Source organism: Besnoitia besnoiti, chromosome I, assembly GCF_002563875.1.
Source record: "Besnoitia besnoiti strain Bb-Ger1 chromosome I, whole genome shotgun sequence".
Lineage (NCBI taxonomy): Eukaryota > Apicomplexa > Conoidasida > Eucoccidiorida > Sarcocystidae > Besnoitia > Besnoitia besnoiti.
In genome coordinates this window covers 2,012,777-2,032,932 of record NC_042356.1, presented here as the reverse complement: position 1 = coordinate 2,032,932, position 20,156 = coordinate 2,012,777, and the positions used below count along the sequence as shown (strand labels likewise).

The window sequence follows — 20,156 nt, the reverse complement described above, 5'->3', positions numbered from 1 at the left end:
AAAAATCAGAAACGTCAGTCTACAGCTCATTGGCGCACACTGAGTAGCTGGTAGCTCTGTGTATGAGTTACGCGTAATGGGTTACGCGGCACAAATGCGCTTCTACTGAGTGTAAATATTGATTTTGGCAGTTTGTCAGTCGCTGCGATGTAAGCCGAAATACGGCGGCGGCGGCGGGGGGGGGTGGGGGGGGACGCCGCTGCTGCGGACGAGAGAAACGCGATCGGCAAAAGACGAAGAAGACGCAGCAGGAACGCCAAAGTGAAACGGCGTAGTCGGCAGCCCGTGGCACCGACACACACGACACAGGAGTCGGGGTGCGATGAGGCAAGGAAACACCTCTTGAGAAAAAACGTGTGCAGGACTTTCGCATCGAAGTCTCCACGATAACTTCTCTTCCTGTAAGTTGCGCGAAACGCATGCATGCCCCGCGGACGCGAGAGCGCGCGCGGCGAGACAGCCCCCAGAGGCGGGCGGTAGCGAAGGGCTGCGAAAGGCCTCAAGGCTCAAAAGGCAGAGCAGCGACGCTCACGCACGCCGCCTCAGCTGTTTCATGGGGCGTCGTCGGTCCCTTCAGCAAGAGCGCGACGCCCTGCCTCGCCTCAGCGACCCGCGTCAGCGACCAACCGCTCTGCCTCGCCTCAGGCTTCAACGGGCGGGCGACGCGGAAGCCCCGCGCGTCCGACTTCGCCGTCGCTGGGCCGCGTGGTTCGCGGCGCGCCTGTCTGGGCTCCGCGTCGGCCTCGGATGCTTCGCATCGCAGCTCCAGCCCCGAGCGGCAGCAGGCGAGCGCCTTCCGCTCGGGCCGCCGGCTGCATGTCGGCGCCATGATCGCTTCACTCGCGCGTCTCCTCGCCCGCGCGCGTGTGCCCTATCTACACACTTCTCACGCCGTGCTCTCCTCAAGAAGCGCAGTCCTCACCGCTATCCAGAATGCGTGCTCGCCAGATCCTCCGTCAGCAGAGACGCCCGGCCGCGACACGCCGTTTGTTTGATCAGCCTCCGGTCTCTGAGTCTCTTGCTCCGCTTCTCGCAGCAGACGCGCGGACAAGTCTTCGTCCGCAGCTCTCTCGTCGCTGTCCGCGAATGGCGGCATCTTGCGCGAGACAGCGTCCCAGTCCTCGCGGCTCTGAAAAAGGAAAAGACAGGAACTATGTGGACTCCCAGTCGCGCTGTCCCACGCCACAGTCAAATCCCACAGGGCATCTGACGGACAGGAAGCGAGAGCGCTATGCCATGCATCAAACACGCGGAGACAATGTGGGCGTCAGCCCATCTAAAAGCGTAGCTCGCAGTGCGAGTGCTCCACAGGTGTGTCATATCCTGACTGCTCAAGCACCCGGGTCTGTGTCCTCCAACCAAGTTCAGGTGAATGTTGCACTGGGCGCCTCAGCGAGGAAGTCTCACCGCCACAGACGCGAGACGCAAGTGGGATGCGAAGGCGGAACAAGCCCAGCTCGCACGGCGGCAAAAACGCAAGTCGCTTACGTGCTTTCTCTGTCTCTTCATCAGCCAGCGGAGAGCGGTCTCCAGGCGCGCGAGACGCGTCAGATCGACCGGGAGGATTGACCTTTGTTCGGCGCCGACGGCGCAGCTCGCGAGGATTTCTTTCTCGATTCCGTTTTCGCGGACGGTCACCTCTCGCGCGTCTTCAAACAACTTCGAGGGACCCGCGCCCAGAGTCGTCCGCACCGCTTCGAGGATCTCGAGCAGCAAACTCATCTTGGTCTCAGTTGACAGAATCCGCACCGAGGGAACGCGCCCCACGCCGCCTGCCGCCTCCGCGGGCCTCTCTCCGGCGTCACCTGGGGCCGGAGTGTCTCTGCGTCGCGCCGTCTCATGCAGCCTCAGCTCCTCGGCGAGGGCGCGAGCCGGCCCCGCGTGAGTCGAGCCCGTGAGGCTTTCGCACTTCTCGAGGGCCCTGCGCATGCGCGACACGCGAGTCCTCTCCTCCACGAGCTGCATCTGCTGCAGCAGCACGGCCAGGAGAAAGCCTGGGAGGCACTGCAGTAGGGCCCGGCCCGCCTGCCGCAGGAGGTGTCTCTCGACCGCGCCCGACGGGCTCCAGAGACTCGCCAGCGACGCCCGCAGCGGCGCCGCAACCGATGACCCCAGGAACCCGCGGGTCAGCGGCAGACGAAGTCGCAAGCAGGCCCAGTAGAACAGGAAGGCTGCCTGAAAAGCCAACGTGCAAAGCCAGAGAAAACGCGACCCTCTGTCGCACGGCGGAAAAGGAAAACAAGCAAGAGACGGGTGGGGGACGAGGCGACGGTACAGGACACGGGCACAGCAGCCGGCACGCCAACGCAAATCGCAGAAACCTCCTGATATATCGCTCTCAGACTCTGCCTCCGTCTTCGTAAATGCATATATCCTCTCTCTGTATCGGCGGTACGACTCAGCCGTGGTTGCTGTGGCGCTCGTCTCGGACCTGCATGAATTTCTGTTGGTTGAGCGCGTAGGCGGCGTCGGCCTCGTCGATCCACCACTGTGGGACGCCGATTTCATCGACGAGGACGCGCAGAATTTCTTGCCGGTTGTCCTCAAACAGCGTCTTCTCCACCTCCAGCCCACGCGCACTCTGCTGCGAGTCTCCGCCGCCCGACGCCGCGAACCCGGCGCAAGTGAACTCCGCCGCGTGACGATTGATCAGCGCGCGCACGCCCAGCAGGGCCCGATCTGCGAAAGCGCCACGCCGAGTGGATGAAAACAAAGATATTTATATATTCCTTTTTTCGCACATGTTCACTGTACATCGCTCTCCCGACGGCCAATACGCGCAAGATTTCTCGCTTGAATTCTGTCTAGGCCCCCTGCGGATCGAACGGCCTCCTGCGACGCCATCCGTGGCATCCCGCTGCCCTGCTACTTCATTCTCACGCGACCTTCTGGCGAGCCAGCACAGAGAAGGAAGGTCGTACCTTTCTCCTCCGCGCTGGTTACGGTCAGCCACATGCGCCGCACCGCGACAGCCACACGGACTGCGGCCGCGCCCGCAGTTCGGCGCGTTTCGCCGGCACAAATTTCTTCCTTCTCGCCCCGTTCGTCCGCGCATCTCGAGTGTCTCGCGACCTTTCTCCCCGCGGACTGACTTCCGTAAGAGCCCCCTCGCCACTCCCCCCCCTCCCCCTTTCTACGCACTTACCGTGAAACGGCGCAAAGAGGAGAGCCGCGCAGGCCCAGGGCCAGCAGCGCGGCAGCGATTCGAGCTCGTTGGCGAACGAGACAGTCAGTCGCTGCAGCTGCTGCGCCTCGTCCCTGTCCAGGCCTTCTGCGTCGCCTTCCGCCTCCGCAGTCTCCGTCCCCCCCGTCCGCGCTCTCTCGCTGCCGTGGTGCAGCGCCGTGACGAGGCCTGCAGTCCACGCGAAGAAGAAATCCAGCGTGTACGGCGTGTGCGACGCGGGGTCGAACAAGGCGAGTGAGGGCTGGACCAGACCCGCATGCGTCCTGAAGAAGCCACACAGGCAAACAGCACCGAGTCTCCTCACATGTCTCCCTCCGCGAGCAACCCAGAAGGAAACTGTGGAGTTCGAGACGTCGGGGGCCACAGACGGCGTGGCGGTAGGAAACGCGATTTCCACGAAGGCTCCAGTTCTGGCCAAGCAAAAACATCTCAAAAACCACCAAGCGACGCGAACTGCAGATGCACACATGTGCAGAGTAGTCGCCCGCCCGTAGACGACGGCTTGGCGCCTCGGGGCACAGTCGCCCCGTCCGCCGCGCAGGAGCGTTATCTGATTCTCTGCGGCACCGCCGGCGCTCGCCGCACGCTGCAGCAAACTGCCATCCTGACCCCCTGAGACACAGTGAAGGCTCCACGCGAAACCAACAAGCGTCGGCACACGCAGGCCCGGCGCAGAAAATCTACAACGCTGGCAAAGACAGAGTTGCGATGCCTTGTTTGCCGCACACACACAGAACTCGATTTAATAGTCACACGAGGACTACGGAGGGATAGACAAACAGACAGACAAATAGACAGACAAACAGATAGGTAGACAAACAGATAAATAGACAAACATATAGACAGATAGATAGAGTGCCACAGGCGAATGAATGCATGAGTAGGGCATGCAACTGGGCGCGTACCGCAGGAGACTGTACTGGAGATCCAAGACATCCTTCGCGCCCTCCGTGCCGGTCGCTTCTTGCTGCCGGTACAGCGGCGCGGGCGAAGCAGGACGCAGCGCGCCTTGGCCTCGGGAGCGACGCAGCCGCTCGAAGTGCAGCAGAGCCTGGAGATGAAACGCACGGGCAGACGGGTAGAGACTGTCGAATCGATCCTCCCCACCTCTGCGGAAGGCGAAGACTGCTGAAGCAACGAGACTGTCGACGAAAAACTGCAGGCCTCCACGAATCCCTTTTTAATGGCACAGAGTCAATCGTTGACACGCACGAGCTAGCCGCGGCGATGCAATTACACTGGGTCTCGCTCCCGACAGCCTCTAACGTTCAATAGGCACTAAAGCCTCAGCATATAACGGTGGAGCGTGCCAGATGCAAACGTGCGGCCGACTGGTTCGCTCATCGCCGTCTCCCCTCCGGCTTCCTTTGTTTCTTACTCGGCGCAGTTCCCTGGGCGCATCCCCAGCCTGAGGCGGGGCCACCAGTTCCATTCGAATGCGCTTGAATACGTCGGCGTCGCCGGCGTCTCTTGCGGTGGCTCCCGCGGTGGCGGGGTTAAGTGTCTCTTCTGCGGCCTTCTGCGCGCCATCCTTCTCTCTGTCTGCGCCGGATTTTGCCGCGCCGCCCACGCTTCGCGCCGGGCTCTCCAGGGGACTCGCCGAGTTGAAAACGAGGCTCGCCGTCAACTCGTGGCGCCAGCTCACAAAGTGCTCCTGACCGAGCGCGAGCGCGTCGTGCGCGCTCGCCTGCCGGCTCTCCTCTTCTCCCTCCTCGCTCTCGAGGTTCGCCTGCGAAGCCAGAGCTGCGGAGGTGCCAGACGCCGCGGGAGTGCGCCGTTTGCTGGGAGACAAAAAGCAGTAGGACCTTCTTCGCTTCTCGCCGTCCTTCTGCGCAGAACTCGCGCCAGTGGAAGGGAGTTCGTGAGACTGTAACGTCGACGGAGTGAGCAGGCGATAGAGACGAACAATGCCCGCGGGGGGAGTCAAGCCCGCAGCCGCCGTCGAGCGAAACAAGTTGTAGTAAAGGAACTGAGATCCCGGTAAAACACAGGGAAACTGGAGCCACACGCGCAATACAAAAAAACTCGCCCGCAGCCGCGACCGCCAGCCGACCGGAGGCGCATGCGAAGAACGGCAAACACGCAACTCCGCACAAAAAACTGTCGCCTTCCCCTTCACGCTCACAGTGCACGTATGCCGAGCCACGCAAGCGTTAAGTGCGTCGCTCAACGGAGAGAAGCAAGTGTGAAGCCCGCAACTCGAAAGATCACGTGTGAGTGCCCCTAGGCATTGCGTGTCTTCGAACCGAACGGACGGAGTGGCGATGCCAGTGCCACATATACATATATATTTATTTATCTATGTACCTACATGCGTACATACCTATACTTACATAGTTTACGTCTGTATCCGTCGATATAAGCACATCTTTGCGGAATCGTGCTTCAGCAGGAACACCGAGCACGCACTTCATCCAAGCGTGCCTCGGAGTATGAGGCCCTGCGCGTGGTGGTAGGCCGCGCGCCTGAGCTGCTTCGCGCTTACCTCGCGTCCGACCTGCTGCTGGACGTGGGCAGCGAGACACAGCGCCAAGTGCGGATAGAACGGCGCCCCGGGTGCGCTGTTTAAGAGGAGCTCGACGGCCTCGAAGAGCTGCTCGCAGGAATAACAGGAGGTCTAGACCGGGGTGGGCTCCGTCGGCCTCCGCAGTAGCGTTGCCAGTTCCCACACAAACGTCAGCGCACACCACCGGGAGAGAGGCAGGAGACAAGGAAACAGGCGCAGGAGTCCACGGACAGAAAATGCGTCGGCAGTGTTTTTCCTCAACACATAATATGGAATAGTTCCTCGTGGCAAGTGGCCATATGCAGCATCCCGAGTTCCCGTGTCCTGAACTCTGTCGAGCATGGATAGCAAAGGGCGTACCTGTCCTGCAGCAGCCAGGTGGTAGACAGCCAAGAGCTTCCTTTCTTCGTCTCCGCTGACCGCAACCGCCGCGTCGAGAGCCACTCTCCCAGCGGCTCCTGCCAGCCTGAACAGCGCAGGCGTGCGCATCCCGTCCGCCCTCTGTTTGTCGCAGCTTCCTGAGGACTCCCGTCCTTTCCGAGTCTCCGGCTTCTTGCGAAGGACAGCGGCCTGCTGCAGCAGCGTGCGGACTTCTCGTGCGGCCTCACCCAGAAGCCAGTCCAGGACGCGCTCTTGGCGCTGGCGCTCGAGGATGGCCTCTGGCGAGATGTCGCGTCCGGAAAAAAGGTTTGACGCTGCGCCTGCGCACAGGACTTCCTCCCTCTCAGGGCTGGAGAGCATGAGTGCGACCAGCAGCTGCCAGGTCTGCAGCATATACGGAGCCAGATAGGAGGCCTCCGGACGCGGGCCTTCCCAGGCCGAAGCCTGTCCGCAGTAGAGGCGTTTCTGCTGCTGGAAAAACGCGAGCAAACGAACCAGCAGACGCTGCACAACGCGGGCACTACGGGGAGCTCGACGCGGAGAGGACGGCGCCGCGTCCTCTCCCTTGTTCTGCGGGGGACGGCATATCTGGCTCACAAGCCACCACGTGCACGTCTTGCTGCGTGCGCCATTTTTGGAGCCCTGTTCCGATCCCTCGGGCGTGGGGACCTGCCCCGCTTGCTCGCGCAAGTCTCCTTCCTTGACAAGCTCTTGCATGAAGGCGGAGATGACCTGAGACATCGCCGCAGCACACACGGTGCGACGCACTCCGCAGCCGTTTCGAGAGGTGCTCAGGAGCTCCTTGGAGCCTGCGTCTTGGCCGTGGGCGCTGTCTTCGTCGCGGCGGCCCGTACCGAGCGGGAAAGCGTCCCCCACGGGGAAGGCCGAAGAAACCAAGTCGCCGGCCGTCGGCTGCCGAGAACCCGACTCGACGTACCGCTGAACTGCGGCTCCGAGAGACGCCTTCTCGTCCTGTGCCTCCTCTCTCTCCGAGGCGAATGTGCCCTCCTCCAAGACTTCCCCGGCTGTCCACCGCGCCTCCTGCTGCTGAGCGGCGTGTGTCCGGCCGGCAGCAGCGACCGCAGGAGCCGAGGCGTCCCGCGCTGCCTCAAAGCCTTCTTGAGAGAGAAGCGGCGAAACGCGGGCAATCTGGAGTACTGCACACGAAGGAGACGCGAGCACGGCGGGTTCTGCGGAGGCCGCAGGGAGAGCAAGCACGGGAAGAGCCATGAGGCCGCCGCGCGAAATCACCGGCGCGCAGCGGACCGGGTAGGGACAGTGCCTGCGCTGCGGAAGGGGCAAGAAGGAAGGCGAGGAGAGCGCGGACACAGGGGCGGCAGGAACGGCGTCGCGGCCTGCTGCCGACCCAATTCTCCATGCGCTGCCTCCAGTGCCCGCCTCAGAAAGAACGGACCGCGCAGTCGCCGTCTTCACGGAGTCGCCTCCGAAGGAACCAGCCTGCGGGTTGAGGCTCGCGTCTCGCTGCGCGTCGGCCTTGCCCTGAAGGCCCGCAGCGAGCGCCAGTTCTGCGTTGATCAAGCCACCCGCTTTACGGTCCGCAAGCTCTCCTTCGGGACGTTCGCCAAAAAATTCTAGGCGCGTGCCCGCTTTCGTTTGGACGTCCGATGTAGCATGCTTTCGCCCGCTGAACGCCGCATTCATCAGGCCTGCGTAGCGAAAAATCCCTCCGGAGACAGCAGCCTTTGCGCCGCGGTCGCCGAAGTAGAGGCGGGACAGATACTTTTGCTCGGAGGTGAACGCGTCTGGCCCTGCGGAGTCCTCCTTCGGCTCGTCGCTTCCCCCCTCGGGGGAAAGCGGCGATGGAGAGCCGTCGCAGGTCAACAAGTCTTGTCTGGGTGAGCCGGGCGACTGAGGAGCTGGGTGTGAGGGCGGCGGACGGGAGGACGCCGCGCACACGGCCTCTCGCCCTAGTTTCGCTTGAAGGGCCTCGTCGTTCTCGTCGTCGTCCTCGTCGAGAAAGCGGTACGTGCTAAAGTGCTCAACCTCGAAAGTCCACTCGCCAGTCGCCAGGTTGAGATCCAAGAATTTGGCGCCCATGCGTTCCGTGTAGCGCCGCACCTTCGCCACGTGCTGGCGCTGCTTGTCCTGCAGGTACGCCTCGTCTTCCGGCCGCTGAAGTGCCCGAGTCTCGAGGGACTTCATGCTCTTAGGCTTGCAGTTCTTGAGAGTTATAATCGCCCTCCTATTGAGCCCGACCCCGAGCGGCGGAGAGTCGTTGCCGTACACGCTCACCTGTAGACAAAACGCACTCAGAGTTCAAAACAAATCCGCAGTCAGACTTCCACTGAAATTTCCGAGATGCAGCAGAGCATCTGCAGTTCTAGTGTGTGTGTGTGTGTGTCTATTTTGCCTAGCAACGGCACCGCTGAAATCTAATGCGAACATAATCCCTGCCCCCGTAAACGGGAAGCGTCGGCCTAAACTCAGACGTTTTTTCCACCACGTAGACCCCCCCCTTCCGTCCCTTCCCTCCCCCCCCCCCTTTCCATCCCGCCCCGGGCCATGTCGCGACGGCAGAAAACCACTTCTGGCGGGTATGATAAGGCGGAGTTCAACGAGATGCGCAGGCTCCGTCGGCGCGCTTACTTCCAGTTTCTCAATCTTGACGACTTCGTCGAGGTTGATGCCTCTGAGGTCCGTGTATCCGGGCCAGCGAATGCTTCCGTATCCCCTGCGCGTGATAGTGAAATCTTGGACTCGAGAGAGCTCTTGCTCTGTCATCCCCGTGAGGACTTCAATGGAAGGCACGCTCTCGTAGTCGGCGCGCGTGAGAACAGGGCGCAAGTCCTGGGGAGCGGGCATGCAGGCGATCAGCGTGTCGAGGCCTGTAGACGACGCGCCTGCGCTCACGACGGCCCTTCCGCCCGAAGCGCTTTCGGCGGCGGATCCTGCACCATCTGGCGACGTGCCTGGAGAATCTCCTGGAGTCGCGAGGGAGAAGGTCTGGACAGGCGCGCGTCCCAAATTGGCTTGTCTCTGCGCAGTCGAAGTGCCCTGGGCGCCCCCGGCAGCGGGCGACGCGATCTCAGGCGCGCCGCCAGACGCACCGTGCGCGAAAGTCCCGTCCGCGGCGGGACACGAGGCCGATGTCGGTGGAAGCGACGCCGCCTCCTGAGAACCGGAGCTGCCGGCTGCGGCTGGAGCCGACTTCGACGTTGGGGGAAGGGCGAGCGAGGCTCTGTTGGCAGCTGTTCGTGCATTCGCCTCAACCAGTTCCTGCTCAGGGTACGGACACGAGCGCATGAAACGCAGAGCTGTCGCCGACCACGGAGTGACTTGCTCCGGAGTGAGAGTTCTTGCTTTGCTGGATCGCTGCAGCATCAGCGCTTCAGCTGCAGATCTCTCGAACATCCCCGAGACCCATGAAGGCCCCGAGGGGACCCTCCCGTCCGCAAGCGTGCGCAGAAGGCCGCTGTTGCTCGCTGATGTGGCCTCCTCACCAGGCGCGGACGAGCTGCGACTAACCCCGAACGCACGCTGAATATACGCCTCTGGAAGTGCAAATGAGGCGTTTGACGCTCCGTTCGTCAGATAACTTCCAGCCAGGCCTCCTCCTGTTGACCCCACCGGCCGAAACCGTCGTCCCCGCGAAAGGCGCGCCGGCGCACACGACCGCCACATACTCGGGCCAGACGCTCCCACGAGGCCGCTGCCCCCTGCTGAACCTGCGCAGGGATCCAGCAGCTGCAGCCTCGGCGCGAAAATCTGGGTTGTTTGCTGAGCTGAGGACTCCAGTGGGCGCGCCGAGAGAGTCAACTTGACCTCGACTTGACCTCCCAGGAGCGAGGCTAGGCCGTACGCATCTGCCGCCGCCGCTGTGGCGGAGCCTCCTTGCGCCGCCCCGGCGCCAGACAAGTTCCCCAAAGCTCCAAACAGACCTGTCTGAGTTGTCTGGCCCAAGCTAAGTCCCGTGCCTCCTGCTGCAGAACCGGATCCAAAGAGGCCTCCGCCTGTTGTAGCCTGCTGCTGACCTGCCGAAGAACTGCCAAAGAGGCCTCCGCCTCCAAAGAGCCCAGAACCTGTGCCTGTCGTGGACGAGCCGAAGAGGCCTCCACCTCCCGTCGCGCTGGTCCCTGTCCCGGAGGTCGTGGAGCCCAGAAGGCCTCCTGAAGTCGTGGCCCCCGTGGTGTTTCCAAACAGACCTCCTGTGGTGGTTGACGTCCCGGCGCCCCCGAAGAGGCCACCCGTCTCTCCTGGCTTCGCTGCCGTGTTCCCGAAAAGCCCGCCGCCAGATGTCCCCAACGAGCTACCAAAGAGCCCGGTACCGCCAGAGGTGCCCGTCGTCGTGGAGCTTCCGAAGAGGCCGCCAGTTGTGCCCGTGGCTGGCGTGGATCCCGCAGCCGTCGTCCCTAGCTTCAGACCGCCGGAGTTTCCAAACAGACCGCCCCCCGTCAGGGAGGATGTCTGCTGCTGCTGAGTGTTGCCGAAAAGGCCGCCGCCGGTCGTGCCCGCTGCTGTCCCCGTGGCTCCAGAGCCGAAGAGGCCTCCGCCTCCGGTGGTGCCGGTGCCCGAAGCGAGCCCCCCGAAGAGGCCTGTGCCGGTTGTCGACTGGCCCGTTGCTGTCGAGGGCGTTGTCGTCGAGCCAAAAAGGCCTCCTCCAGTCTGACCTGCGGCGGCGTTCTGTTGAGGCTGCTGAGCGGTAGAGCCAAAGAGGCCACCTGTCGGCGGTGTTGTGGAGGAGCCAAAGAGCCCGCCGCCTGTAGCTGTGCCAGTCAGGGAGCTAGAGCCAAAGAGCCCCCCTCCGGTGGTGCCCGTCTGCTGCTGCTGGCCGAAAAGGCCTCCGCTCTGCGTCTGCTGGGGCGTTGTCGTCGCCCCAAAGAGACCGGTCCCCTGGTTCGCCGTCCCAAGCGTGCTGTTTCCGAAAAGGCCGCCCCCCGTCGTCGTCGAGGTCGTTCCGGCATTTCCAAAGAGGCCGCCGGTTTGTTGTTGGGCCCCAGGCTGAGTCACTGTCGAGGATCCAAAGAGGCCGCCGCCCCCCAGGCCGCCAGCGGTGGACGTGCCAAAGAGACCGCCAGTCTGCTGCCCACCGGTCTGGGTAGAAGAACCCAGAAGCCCTGTGCCCGTCGTCGTGGAAGCGTTTCCAAAGAGGCCGCCTCCGGTCGTGCCCGCTGAACTTCCAAAGAGGCCGCCTCCGGTCTGCGGCGTCGTCTGTTGCCCGAACAGGCCTGCACCGCCCCCAGCGGACTGGCCTATGCCCGCCGCCGCTCCCCCGCGCTGCTGGTAGAATCGCCACCGCTCTTCGTCTTGGGAGATTTCCGCGAGCGGGCCATAGCAAATGTTCATCAATAAGCCATCTTCAGTTTTGTGAGGCTGGAAAGGCTGCTGCTGTTGCACGGAGGTCGCGCCAAGCATCGAGCCTCCAGCGCCGCCCCCGAAAGCCGACGTGCCAAACCCTCCTGCTGTCGAAGTTCCGGTCGTCCCGAACCCGCCGGTTGCAGCCCCTCCAAAGAGGCTCCCACCCTGCGGCTGACTTCCAAACAGACCTCCCGACGCTGGCTGAGCCGCAGTGCCCAGCGTGCCTGTCCCGAACCCGCCTGCAGTTCCGACTCCAGACGCAGCGCTGCTGCCAAAGAGACCCCCCCCTCCTGTTTGCTGCTGACCAAACAAGCCGCCTGTGGTGCCGGTTGCCGTTCCAGGTGTCGTAGACGACCCGAAGAGGCCCCCGGTCTGCTGAGGTTGCTGGCCGAAGAGGCCGCCACCAGTCATCGACGAGCCAAGAGTCGTGCCTGCGTTGCCCCCAAAGAGGCCTCCTCCGCTTTGTGCAGTTGTCTGCGCAGGCTGTGAGAGGACCGAACTCCCGAAAAGACCCCCGCTCTGTTGCTGAGGAGTGCTGCCAAACAGCCCGCCTCCAGTCGTCGTCGAAGATCCGAAAAGCCCCCCTGACTGCGGCTGCGACGTCTGTTGTTGACCAAACAGCGACGCCCCTATTGTCCCTGCATTGCCAAACAAACGGTTTCCCGTCTGCTGCTGTGGTTGAGATAAGAAGCCTGACGGGGAGAGAAAGAGAGGAAGACACGGAACCACACAAAAAAGTGAAATACGCGGACGAGCCTGCGCGGACAGAAAGTCTAAAACGACGACAGGATGGATGACCAGTGTCAGGACGTCAGTACGCTGTGCTACATTCTAGTCTTCGTGTGCGACAGCTGCCAGTGTCGCCACAGGCCGTGAAGAACCGCCGAACGGCCAAGACGGCTTCGACACCATATCGTGTGCTTCTATCACTACAGCTCCCTCCGTTTATTCTGCGTTGATGTTTTTCTACCGGCAAGAAGGGTACATGCACACAAAAAAGATGCGTGACACTTGAAAACACGGCCAGCATATGAATCTGGAGGCACCCCCACACTCTCACATGCAGCAGAATATGAACATCCCCTGGCTGTGCACAGCTTACCACCTCCGCCTCCAAAAAGACTGCCGTTTTGCTGAGGCTGCGCTCCGGTCGCACCAAAAAGTCCTCCTCCTCCGGAAGATCCAAAGAGGCCTCCCCCTCCGGTGAGGGACGAGGACGTGTTTGACGAGAACATCGCTCAGAAAGAAACGCCGCCAGTGGAAAAACACGGTAACTGCAGGCGCGCCGAGCCTGCTACAGACAAGCAAGCGGAATTTTTATTGTTTGCACAGAAAAAAGTCTTTTACTTCGACACAAAGACAAAAGAAAACAACGAGTGTCTACATGATGAAACACGTGCCAAACCGGGCAAGAGCGTCGACGGACGCAAGTCGCGGGCGGGCTCGGTTCTCAGAAGGTCATCGTTCGCGGAGTGATCCAAAAAACACCGCTGTCCTGTCCGGATTATGCAGTTACGACAACATGGGACTGAAACAAAACATGAGGAGAATGTACAACCTCGAGTAATGCAACCGCCTAGCCGGTGCGGGGTGCATCCGTCGGCGACGAAAAGAGGGCGGCGGGAGAGCTTGGGAGGAAACTTCCACGATATCTCTGGCACGCCTGCATACATCGACTGCGAAAGACAAGTTCACGGCCCAGGAAAGCAAGCTACGAATATCAGACTGGAAAGAGCAAGCGAACGAGCGCTTTGCCGCTGGAAAAGAATACCGCGAGATCCGCCGAAGAAGACACACTTCTTTGGTCACTTCAGATTTCGGCTGGTCGGTCGATTACGCTTAGCAAAGGAGTGAGCCCTCTTATACCGATATAGTCTCCTAGTGTGTCTCATCAACAAAATACCTCGGGCGGCTGACGGATGACTCACACATGTAGCTCGACGCTTTGTCCTTTTAAAAACGGCAAGAAGTACACGCCCGTGAGAAACGTATTGCTACTGCCCTCCAAAACCACACGACATGCGTTTCTTCGGTTGGGCGTCGCATGTGGGCATGCGCGCAAGGGATGCACAGAGGCACCACAAAGCCGTATGACTTTGTCTGGTACGAACAGCAATATGGTACTGCGCAGCAGTGCGACCTAACTTGTCTAAGGCGAAAACAGGCATCCCATTGAGTGTGTGATATAGACGAGGCGGCATGGAAGGCGTACCATTTAGTTCCTTGAGTTTTGCGGGGCATTGGAGCGCTCACGACGAGAACCCGCGCAACCCGTTACAGCCGTTTCCCTAATTTAGGCCGATAGCACACAGTGTGAACCTGAGCGGCGGCGCGCTTGGCTAACCCTCAGTGAGCCATGGCTCATCGACGGCCCAGGAAGAGTTACAAGGTCAACCTTGCTCTTAGCACGGTTGACAAATGTTACAGCGACGGCGAGCCGTCTCCTCTATTGAGCAGAAATTTTACTTCAAGATTTTTCACTTCCTTTTTGCGTTGCGAAGTTCATTCCACCGGCGCGTGCTTTCCTAACAGGGTTTGCATCCGTTCACAGTTTGTGCTAAACCGCACGGTTTCTCATAGCTGCAAGGAGAGTGATCTCCCACTTCTCGTCACCATGGCGGAGCAGAGCGAATGGGCCCGGAACCCCGACGCGAGTGAGTCACGTGTGCCTCTTTTTTATCGTGCTTCGACACTGCCACATCATCGGTGGTTCGTTTCTGGTGACCCTCATGTATCGTAACACACTGGGGATTAGAGTGAATGTACGTACCTTAGGGCCGCCAAGTACAAAAGGAGTCCCGCGCTTGTCCGTCGCAGAGGGCGGGGCCCCGCTTCCGAAGAGACGCCCATTAATGGTAGAGCCTCAATCAAGAATCACCCGGGGGATAATCAGTTGTATCATGTTTTCTCATTTCTTGTTCCATGACTCACTTCCTGGTATTCTTGAGAGAGCTCTGCAGTATCCCGTGTGTGAGCGGCGCTCGGTTGCATTCGATGCCTCTGGAGTGCTGGATGAAGAAACCATCATTTGGCCTCCATTCATGCACAGTACGTTGGGACATCTCTTATCTTATCTTATGAACCCTTATCTTACGAACCCGGTGTCCGGTGTTTGACCAGGCCAAACTGAGAATGAGTTGCCGCTCAAATCAATCAATACCGCGGATATCGAAGGGCCTGAATTGCACTATGCGGGCACCAACGTCATCAGGGAAACGGTCAAGTCCCCAGATGAAGTCATCGAGGAAATGAGAACGTGGCTGAAGTAAGTGATGTAGCAGGCCTCGGTCATCAGGCCCGACGGCGTAGCGGAGCTCAGGCCTGCGTCATCTGGTTCTGCGACACCGTTGATATCTCCATGGATGTGTATGCTATCTTGCCTGTTGTCCTCAGGTCTGGAGTTGCCCCCGATGGCACCCGCATGATGACAGAAGAGGCGTGGCAATGGTAAGGAGTAGTAGCCTTGCAGTGACTTTCTAGTGTCAGAGAGTGATAATCAGCCCAGAGCTGGATAGAGGTGGTTTGAGTTTGTGTGTGATTCTCCAGGCATCAGGACTACTACCAAGTGACTGTCCGGTCGGATAAACACCACGAGTGTCTGCCAGAAGGTTCTGGAGTCGACTACTACTACTGGGAGACTCCCTACCTGGCTCACGTCGGCAACATGAATCTGGTGATGATGCATTCACAAGTCAATCTCCCCGACGGCACTCACCTGCCTTGCGACCGGCTGAAAGCAGAAGCGCTTCAGTCCAAGCGACTGCGACAGCTAGCAGAGAAGCGAGTGGAGGTGCAGCGTAGGGAAGGAGAAGCGTTCGTCCGGGAAGCCATGAACCCTCATGCGCACATGGGCGCACCTTTTCGTAAAGAGGGATTGTACACGAAAATCATGTACCGACCATTCCATCGAACGGAGGAACGTACCGAAGTGGTGAGGGCACCCACCGTGGCGCTCCAGGCAAGAGCTGCAGAGGCAGCTCTGAGGGCCTCCGAGTAAGTGCATGTCCGTGCAATTCGCGGCGCTCAGACATAATGTGCCGTTTGTGTCGCACGTAACGGTCGATTGTCATTCAGATTAGTCTCGCTTTTTTTGTAGTAATGGAAATCGTGGCTCGCGGTCGGTAACTGGGCCATGTTGTTCCGCGGAACAAACAGGATTGTCCACTTCTCCAGTCATAACAGGTTTTTTCCTTTTCAATAAAGTACCTTGGTGTCAACTATCGTGGGGAGCGAATGTTGATGCGGAAAAGTACATGAACTTCTTTGGTACAGACTCTCACTTCAAAAGGTTGCTCATGCATCCACCGTTCCAGACGTCCTTGTCTATGAAACTGCAACCACAATCACTATTAGATGCGGCAGCGCACCTTGTGTTGTTTTCGGACTCAGCTCGCTAAACTGTGTTTGTTAGCAATGGAAGCAAAGCTGCGCCGTCTTCTACTGGCCAGACTCTGTTCACGGCTCACGCTTTTCGTTGTACAGACACCACAGTAGTACGAAAGCACAGGGGCTGGCTTGGTCGTACGCCCGCTGAATGAACCTTTACAGGATGTGGCCATCTCGCACGAATTCGTACACTGTTTAGACAAAATGGCTGCCCGCAACTCAGCAGTGATCGCGTTTCTCGCAGCATTGCGCGGCATTGCTTTCTGCAACGCTGTTGAACAGTATGAGGCACAGCAGGCAGCCCAGCTTCCCGGTCTCTTTACAAGCACAAAGGCAAACATAGCTCTCAAAGTACAGCCCGCGAGATGGCTCCGGCTGTCAAAAAGCGACATCAGTGGCTTGCTGCTGGACCTCCGACACGAAGTGAAAAAACAGGTAGAACGACATTACCTCGTCGGCAATCACCAGATTCGACACACCAACCGCTGCCCACACAGGTCTCCCAGCTTGAAGGTAACGGGGTACCGCTGACATCCCCGGTGTGTAGGCAGCACTTTTCGTCTGCAGAGGAACTGGCAGAGAGAGCACGTCTGCGACAACGATCAAAATCCACCTGGTCAACGCATGGTGCTCCCATCTGGATCCCCTCCGGAGGTGTGTAGACGGAACGCATTTCTAGAAAGCACCGCCCTTCGTGGACACGTCGTTTGTGATAGGAACAGCTAGTGCGCTGCAACCGTCAGCTCCTAGGATGGTAGGTTGACCTCTTGCTAACGCGCGGTGCTGTCCCAGAGTAGCGTACCTGCAGCAACAAGTCAACCCGGTGGAGGATTATACGGATCCAGATGCGGGTCAATCACACCAGATGCACCGCAGCAGTTGGAAGGTCTACTCGCCCCCCTGTCATAATTGTTGTGGGTCGGCATTCGAAACTTCCCCGTATAAGCATAAACGCATCATCTAGTAATGTGTCTAAGTCCCAATGCAGTAGCATCTCTGCATAGGCGTCAGATAACAGGCTACCTTAACCCATAAAGGATACCCGCCATTGGCCGCAGGCCCCGGTCGGGGGATGCTCACGGGTTTGGCCTTCGTGATGGCGTCCTGCTGAAGTTGCGACCCGCATTGTCTGTTGGCGTATTCTCACGGCAAGTCAGGCTTTCGTACTGAAGCCTTCCATGAAGAAACGCAATGAAGGGAACCATGTTGACCCCGCATCACCGCAATCCAGTGTCGAAGTGTGCAGAGGCTGGACTGGTGTCTAAGAAGCCATGGCGCTTCCTTCGCACGAACCTCGACCAGCTACGCGGGCCTATCTAACCGAGGGTTGTGGAAACATAACACAGGCACATGGTATACGCAAGTATCATGATTATTTTTTGAACGGTGGGAGCAGTCACACCACTATGTAGGGGCGTGGGCGGCCCCGCGAAGCTTCACTCTGGCTGGACTGGTGTCTAAGTCATGGCGCTTCCTTCGCACGAACCTCGACCAGCTACGCGGGCCTATCTAACCTAGGGTTGTGGAAAAATAACACAGTCACATGGTATACGCCAAAAGACACACACCTGCCCTGCCGCACATACACACACCCTGCTGTTTGCGGCTTCGCCTGTGCGGAAAAAGGTATCACGCAGACTGTCGCTGACTGCGCTCCACACCTTGCATGCACGGCGCTCTACGTATAGCTGCATTCGGGCGTTACCTCGTGCCGCCTGCATACGCGACTCGCAGTTGCTGCAGTTTGGGACTGACGATCGTCGGTCGCGTTAGGGCTGCCGGTCATCGCGCAGGAGCCCGTTACGCACTTCTTCTGAAGTCGCAAAAGCAACCACGCACTCCCTGCGAACCACTGGATCAAACCGTATGCGATTAAACGCTTTTTTTTTAAAGAGGCGAACCCTGTGAGCCCCAAGAAACAATGCGCCGGCAGGGGCAGGCCGAACACGGTAGATACCGCACGTTGTGTAAACACACTGACGCTCGGCTGACCGAACTAACAGGTACATCTCCGCGATGTCATGGCTGCCCTGCCACGCGAAGCATTTTGTATTACGAGCCTTACACTGCTACGTATTGGTGCGCCACGGTTGCCCTCATTCGCGGATCCTGTCGCAATTAGGTCACTCGGTCGGGGAGAAAAACCACTCCTCTCTTCGCCGGAGACAAAATAAATCAATTCGCGGCACTAGACACGCCAATCTATGGTCCCGTCGGGGTTGCTTCATTTTGACTACGCGGCATTCCAGCGCCTTCGACGGGCGGCGTCAATCACATCCCAACCATGCACCGAATGGAAAGTCCTCCCTTGCAGAGTCATATAATATTGCCAATAGCCGGGCGGCCAGTGTTACCGCACATCTCCAATGCCGTCTCACAGAAGTCTACCAGTGTCAATCAGGCAGGGGCCACCACGGTAGCCGCTACATAACTCGAAACGTAGTCAGTGGATGGGTTATTATTTGGGTGGTACCGAATATGGGAACACACGATGTTGCTCGGAACAACCGTTTCTTTAGTTCTTACGGAAATCAAGAGCTTCCACACACTTACTGTGTAGTATTAAACGCAACGCTCGAAATTTGGTCAGCGAATGAGTCAGTATTCGGGTTCTCATCTTAAGTATGCCATGCCAATGCACTTAGCATGACGGTCAGGAAACAGGAGATCGCGTTTTTCCTTGGGAGGACGATTCCTGAACTACTTAGCGCTTCCTAACGGTTCCGTCTTCCTATGTTACCTTTTCAGATATCAGCGGTCTAATTTGTAACTCTACTCAAGATCCAATCCAGGTATTCCGGACAGACTCACACCGCTTATATATTTAGACGCTAAACTTCCTTTCTCGCCGTCCTGAATAGTGGACCGTTTTTACAGAGACAGTAGGATTATCGGAGGTCTTGCCGTACTAGGAAGTATTTACGTTTTCGAAATGTCAATGAAATATAAATTGTGACTCCCACGATCATGCATATCCTACAACCGCTGATCCGTCGCGGACGAAGAAGTCGTCGACGACGGCTGAACTCGGCGGCCAGCCCGCAGCTCATCCCAGGTGCTAGACCGACGCGGACCCTGTACCGCTTCACGCCGAACTTCGTCCCATGTTCGATAAGTAAAGACGTGTGCTGAAAAACACATTGTCACAAGTCACAGATATGCGGGGCAGCAGTGAGGTTGCAGGAAAACGTTCACCGCCCCCATCCCATGGGCATGCGTGCCACACTCACCTTTCAGTGACGGGGCCGAAGTTGGTTGTGCCTCTCTGAGAGAAGAATAAGATGGAATGGTTAACACACATGGCAAGCGCTTGACCGAGATGGCAAATTGAGGGGATGTTTCATGCGGTTGCTGCCACTTGCTGCCTGTAATGAGCGGCGGGCTTACGAGTCCTTTTTGTCTGTCGCTTGCTGCGGGACGTTGACGGGTTGCCAAGCCTCCACGCCGTCGGGCATGCGCCACTCGTTTGGCGCTTCACACGCATCACCACAGTCCCCTTCAATAGGAGCAATGTGAGCCTCTGACCCATTCTCCACGCGCGTTTCAGGATCGTGCTGAGATGCTTGCCTGGCATGGCGGTTTTGCCCCTGAACAGCAGGGCTTCGGTCAGCCTCCGACGGCTTCCCTGAGCCACCAGGAGGCGCAGAGCTTGGTTCGAATTCTTTCCCCACATGGGTCGATGCTGCTTTGCGAGCTGCTGCCGGATCACTGGCCGAAATATCGGGGGTGCGGTCTGCTGTCTGAACCCAAAAAGAGTGTGAAGAGACTGCGCCGCGTTCCGCGTCGATTCGCAATTGCGAAACGAGTGACCTTGCAGCACGCCCAAGCTCCGAATTCGGTTGCTTCATTAGGTTTTCCCACTGTTGTCGTTGGTATACTGGAAAGAGATTCGAGTAACCAACTGTTGAGCCGATAGCAAAGCTCATCAGCCGTGTTACCTGAAGGCATGCAGAGAGTTTTCTGCACCGCGTAGTGAATCCTCATTCGCTGATACTCATTGAGCAACGGAAACTACGCTCTGGTTTGAAGCGATACACAGAAAAGTGGTCAAATATTCGTTTTGCAGCGTTAAAACAAGCGTGGTAACCCTGCGGAACTGCCACAACAAAAATGTTGCTGCCCTGGAAATACCTGGCTGATCTGCTGGACACCGGTGTATATTTTTCCTTACCAAAGCAGTCGTACGCCGAGAGACAGCGGTCGCAGCCAAAAAACCCATGAGACTGCCATATCCAACTGCTTTTACCCAACATTTCATGAATTCATTCATCTCTTCTGAAGTCGGGGTATATCGCGTCGCTCTGATCCATGCCGGCATGCGTGTTGTGAGTTCTGCGCATTCTACCCGCGTCAGTCGCCTTTGCGAGGATGCATCGTCAGCAT

The 20,156-nt window shown here is 58.9% G+C and overlaps 4 protein-coding genes across 4 annotated transcripts; 1 reads left to right on the top strand and 3 right to left on the bottom strand.

Annotated features, from left to right (window-relative positions):
- Nucleotides 1-499: 499 nt before the first annotated feature.
- BESB_003010 (uncharacterized protein) lies at nt 500-829 on the bottom strand (the record flags this gene model as incomplete). Its single annotated transcript, XM_029359056.1, has 1 exon — nt 500-829. The coding sequence occupies one exon, from the start codon at nt 827-829 to the stop codon at nt 500-502; it is 330 nt and encodes a 109-aa protein (XP_029221969.1).
- Nucleotides 830-886: 57 nt separating this feature from the next.
- Nucleotides 887-12,622, bottom strand: BESB_003000 (nucleoporin autopeptidase; the record flags this gene model as incomplete). Its single annotated transcript, XM_029359055.1, has 10 exons — nt 887-1,129; nt 1,489-2,175; nt 2,432-2,679; nt 3,146-3,447; nt 4,090-4,235; nt 4,563-5,153; nt 5,670-5,777; nt 6,051-8,324; nt 8,679-12,079; nt 12,490-12,622. 10 exons carry the CDS (start codon nt 12,620-12,622, stop codon nt 887-889), a joined length of 8,133 nt encoding a protein of 2,710 aa, XP_029221968.1.
- A 1,379-nt stretch (nt 12,623-14,001) lies between these two features.
- Nucleotides 14,002-15,384, top strand: BESB_002990 (uncharacterized protein; the record flags this gene model as incomplete). Its single annotated transcript, XM_029359054.1, has 4 exons — nt 14,002-14,041; nt 14,508-14,652; nt 14,781-14,834; nt 14,934-15,384. The coding sequence occupies 4 exons, from the start codon at nt 14,002-14,004 to the stop codon at nt 15,382-15,384; spliced, it is 690 nt and encodes a 229-aa protein (XP_029221967.1).
- Nucleotides 15,385-18,749: 3,365 nt separating this feature from the next.
- Nucleotides 18,750-20,043, bottom strand: BESB_002980 (uncharacterized protein; the record flags this gene model as incomplete). Its single annotated transcript, XM_029359053.1, has 4 exons — nt 18,750-18,901; nt 19,004-19,038; nt 19,161-19,711; nt 19,945-20,043. The coding sequence occupies 4 exons, from the start codon at nt 20,041-20,043 to the stop codon at nt 18,750-18,752; spliced, it is 837 nt and encodes a 278-aa protein (XP_029221966.1).
- Between the last annotated feature and the right edge of the window lie 113 nt (nt 20,044-20,156).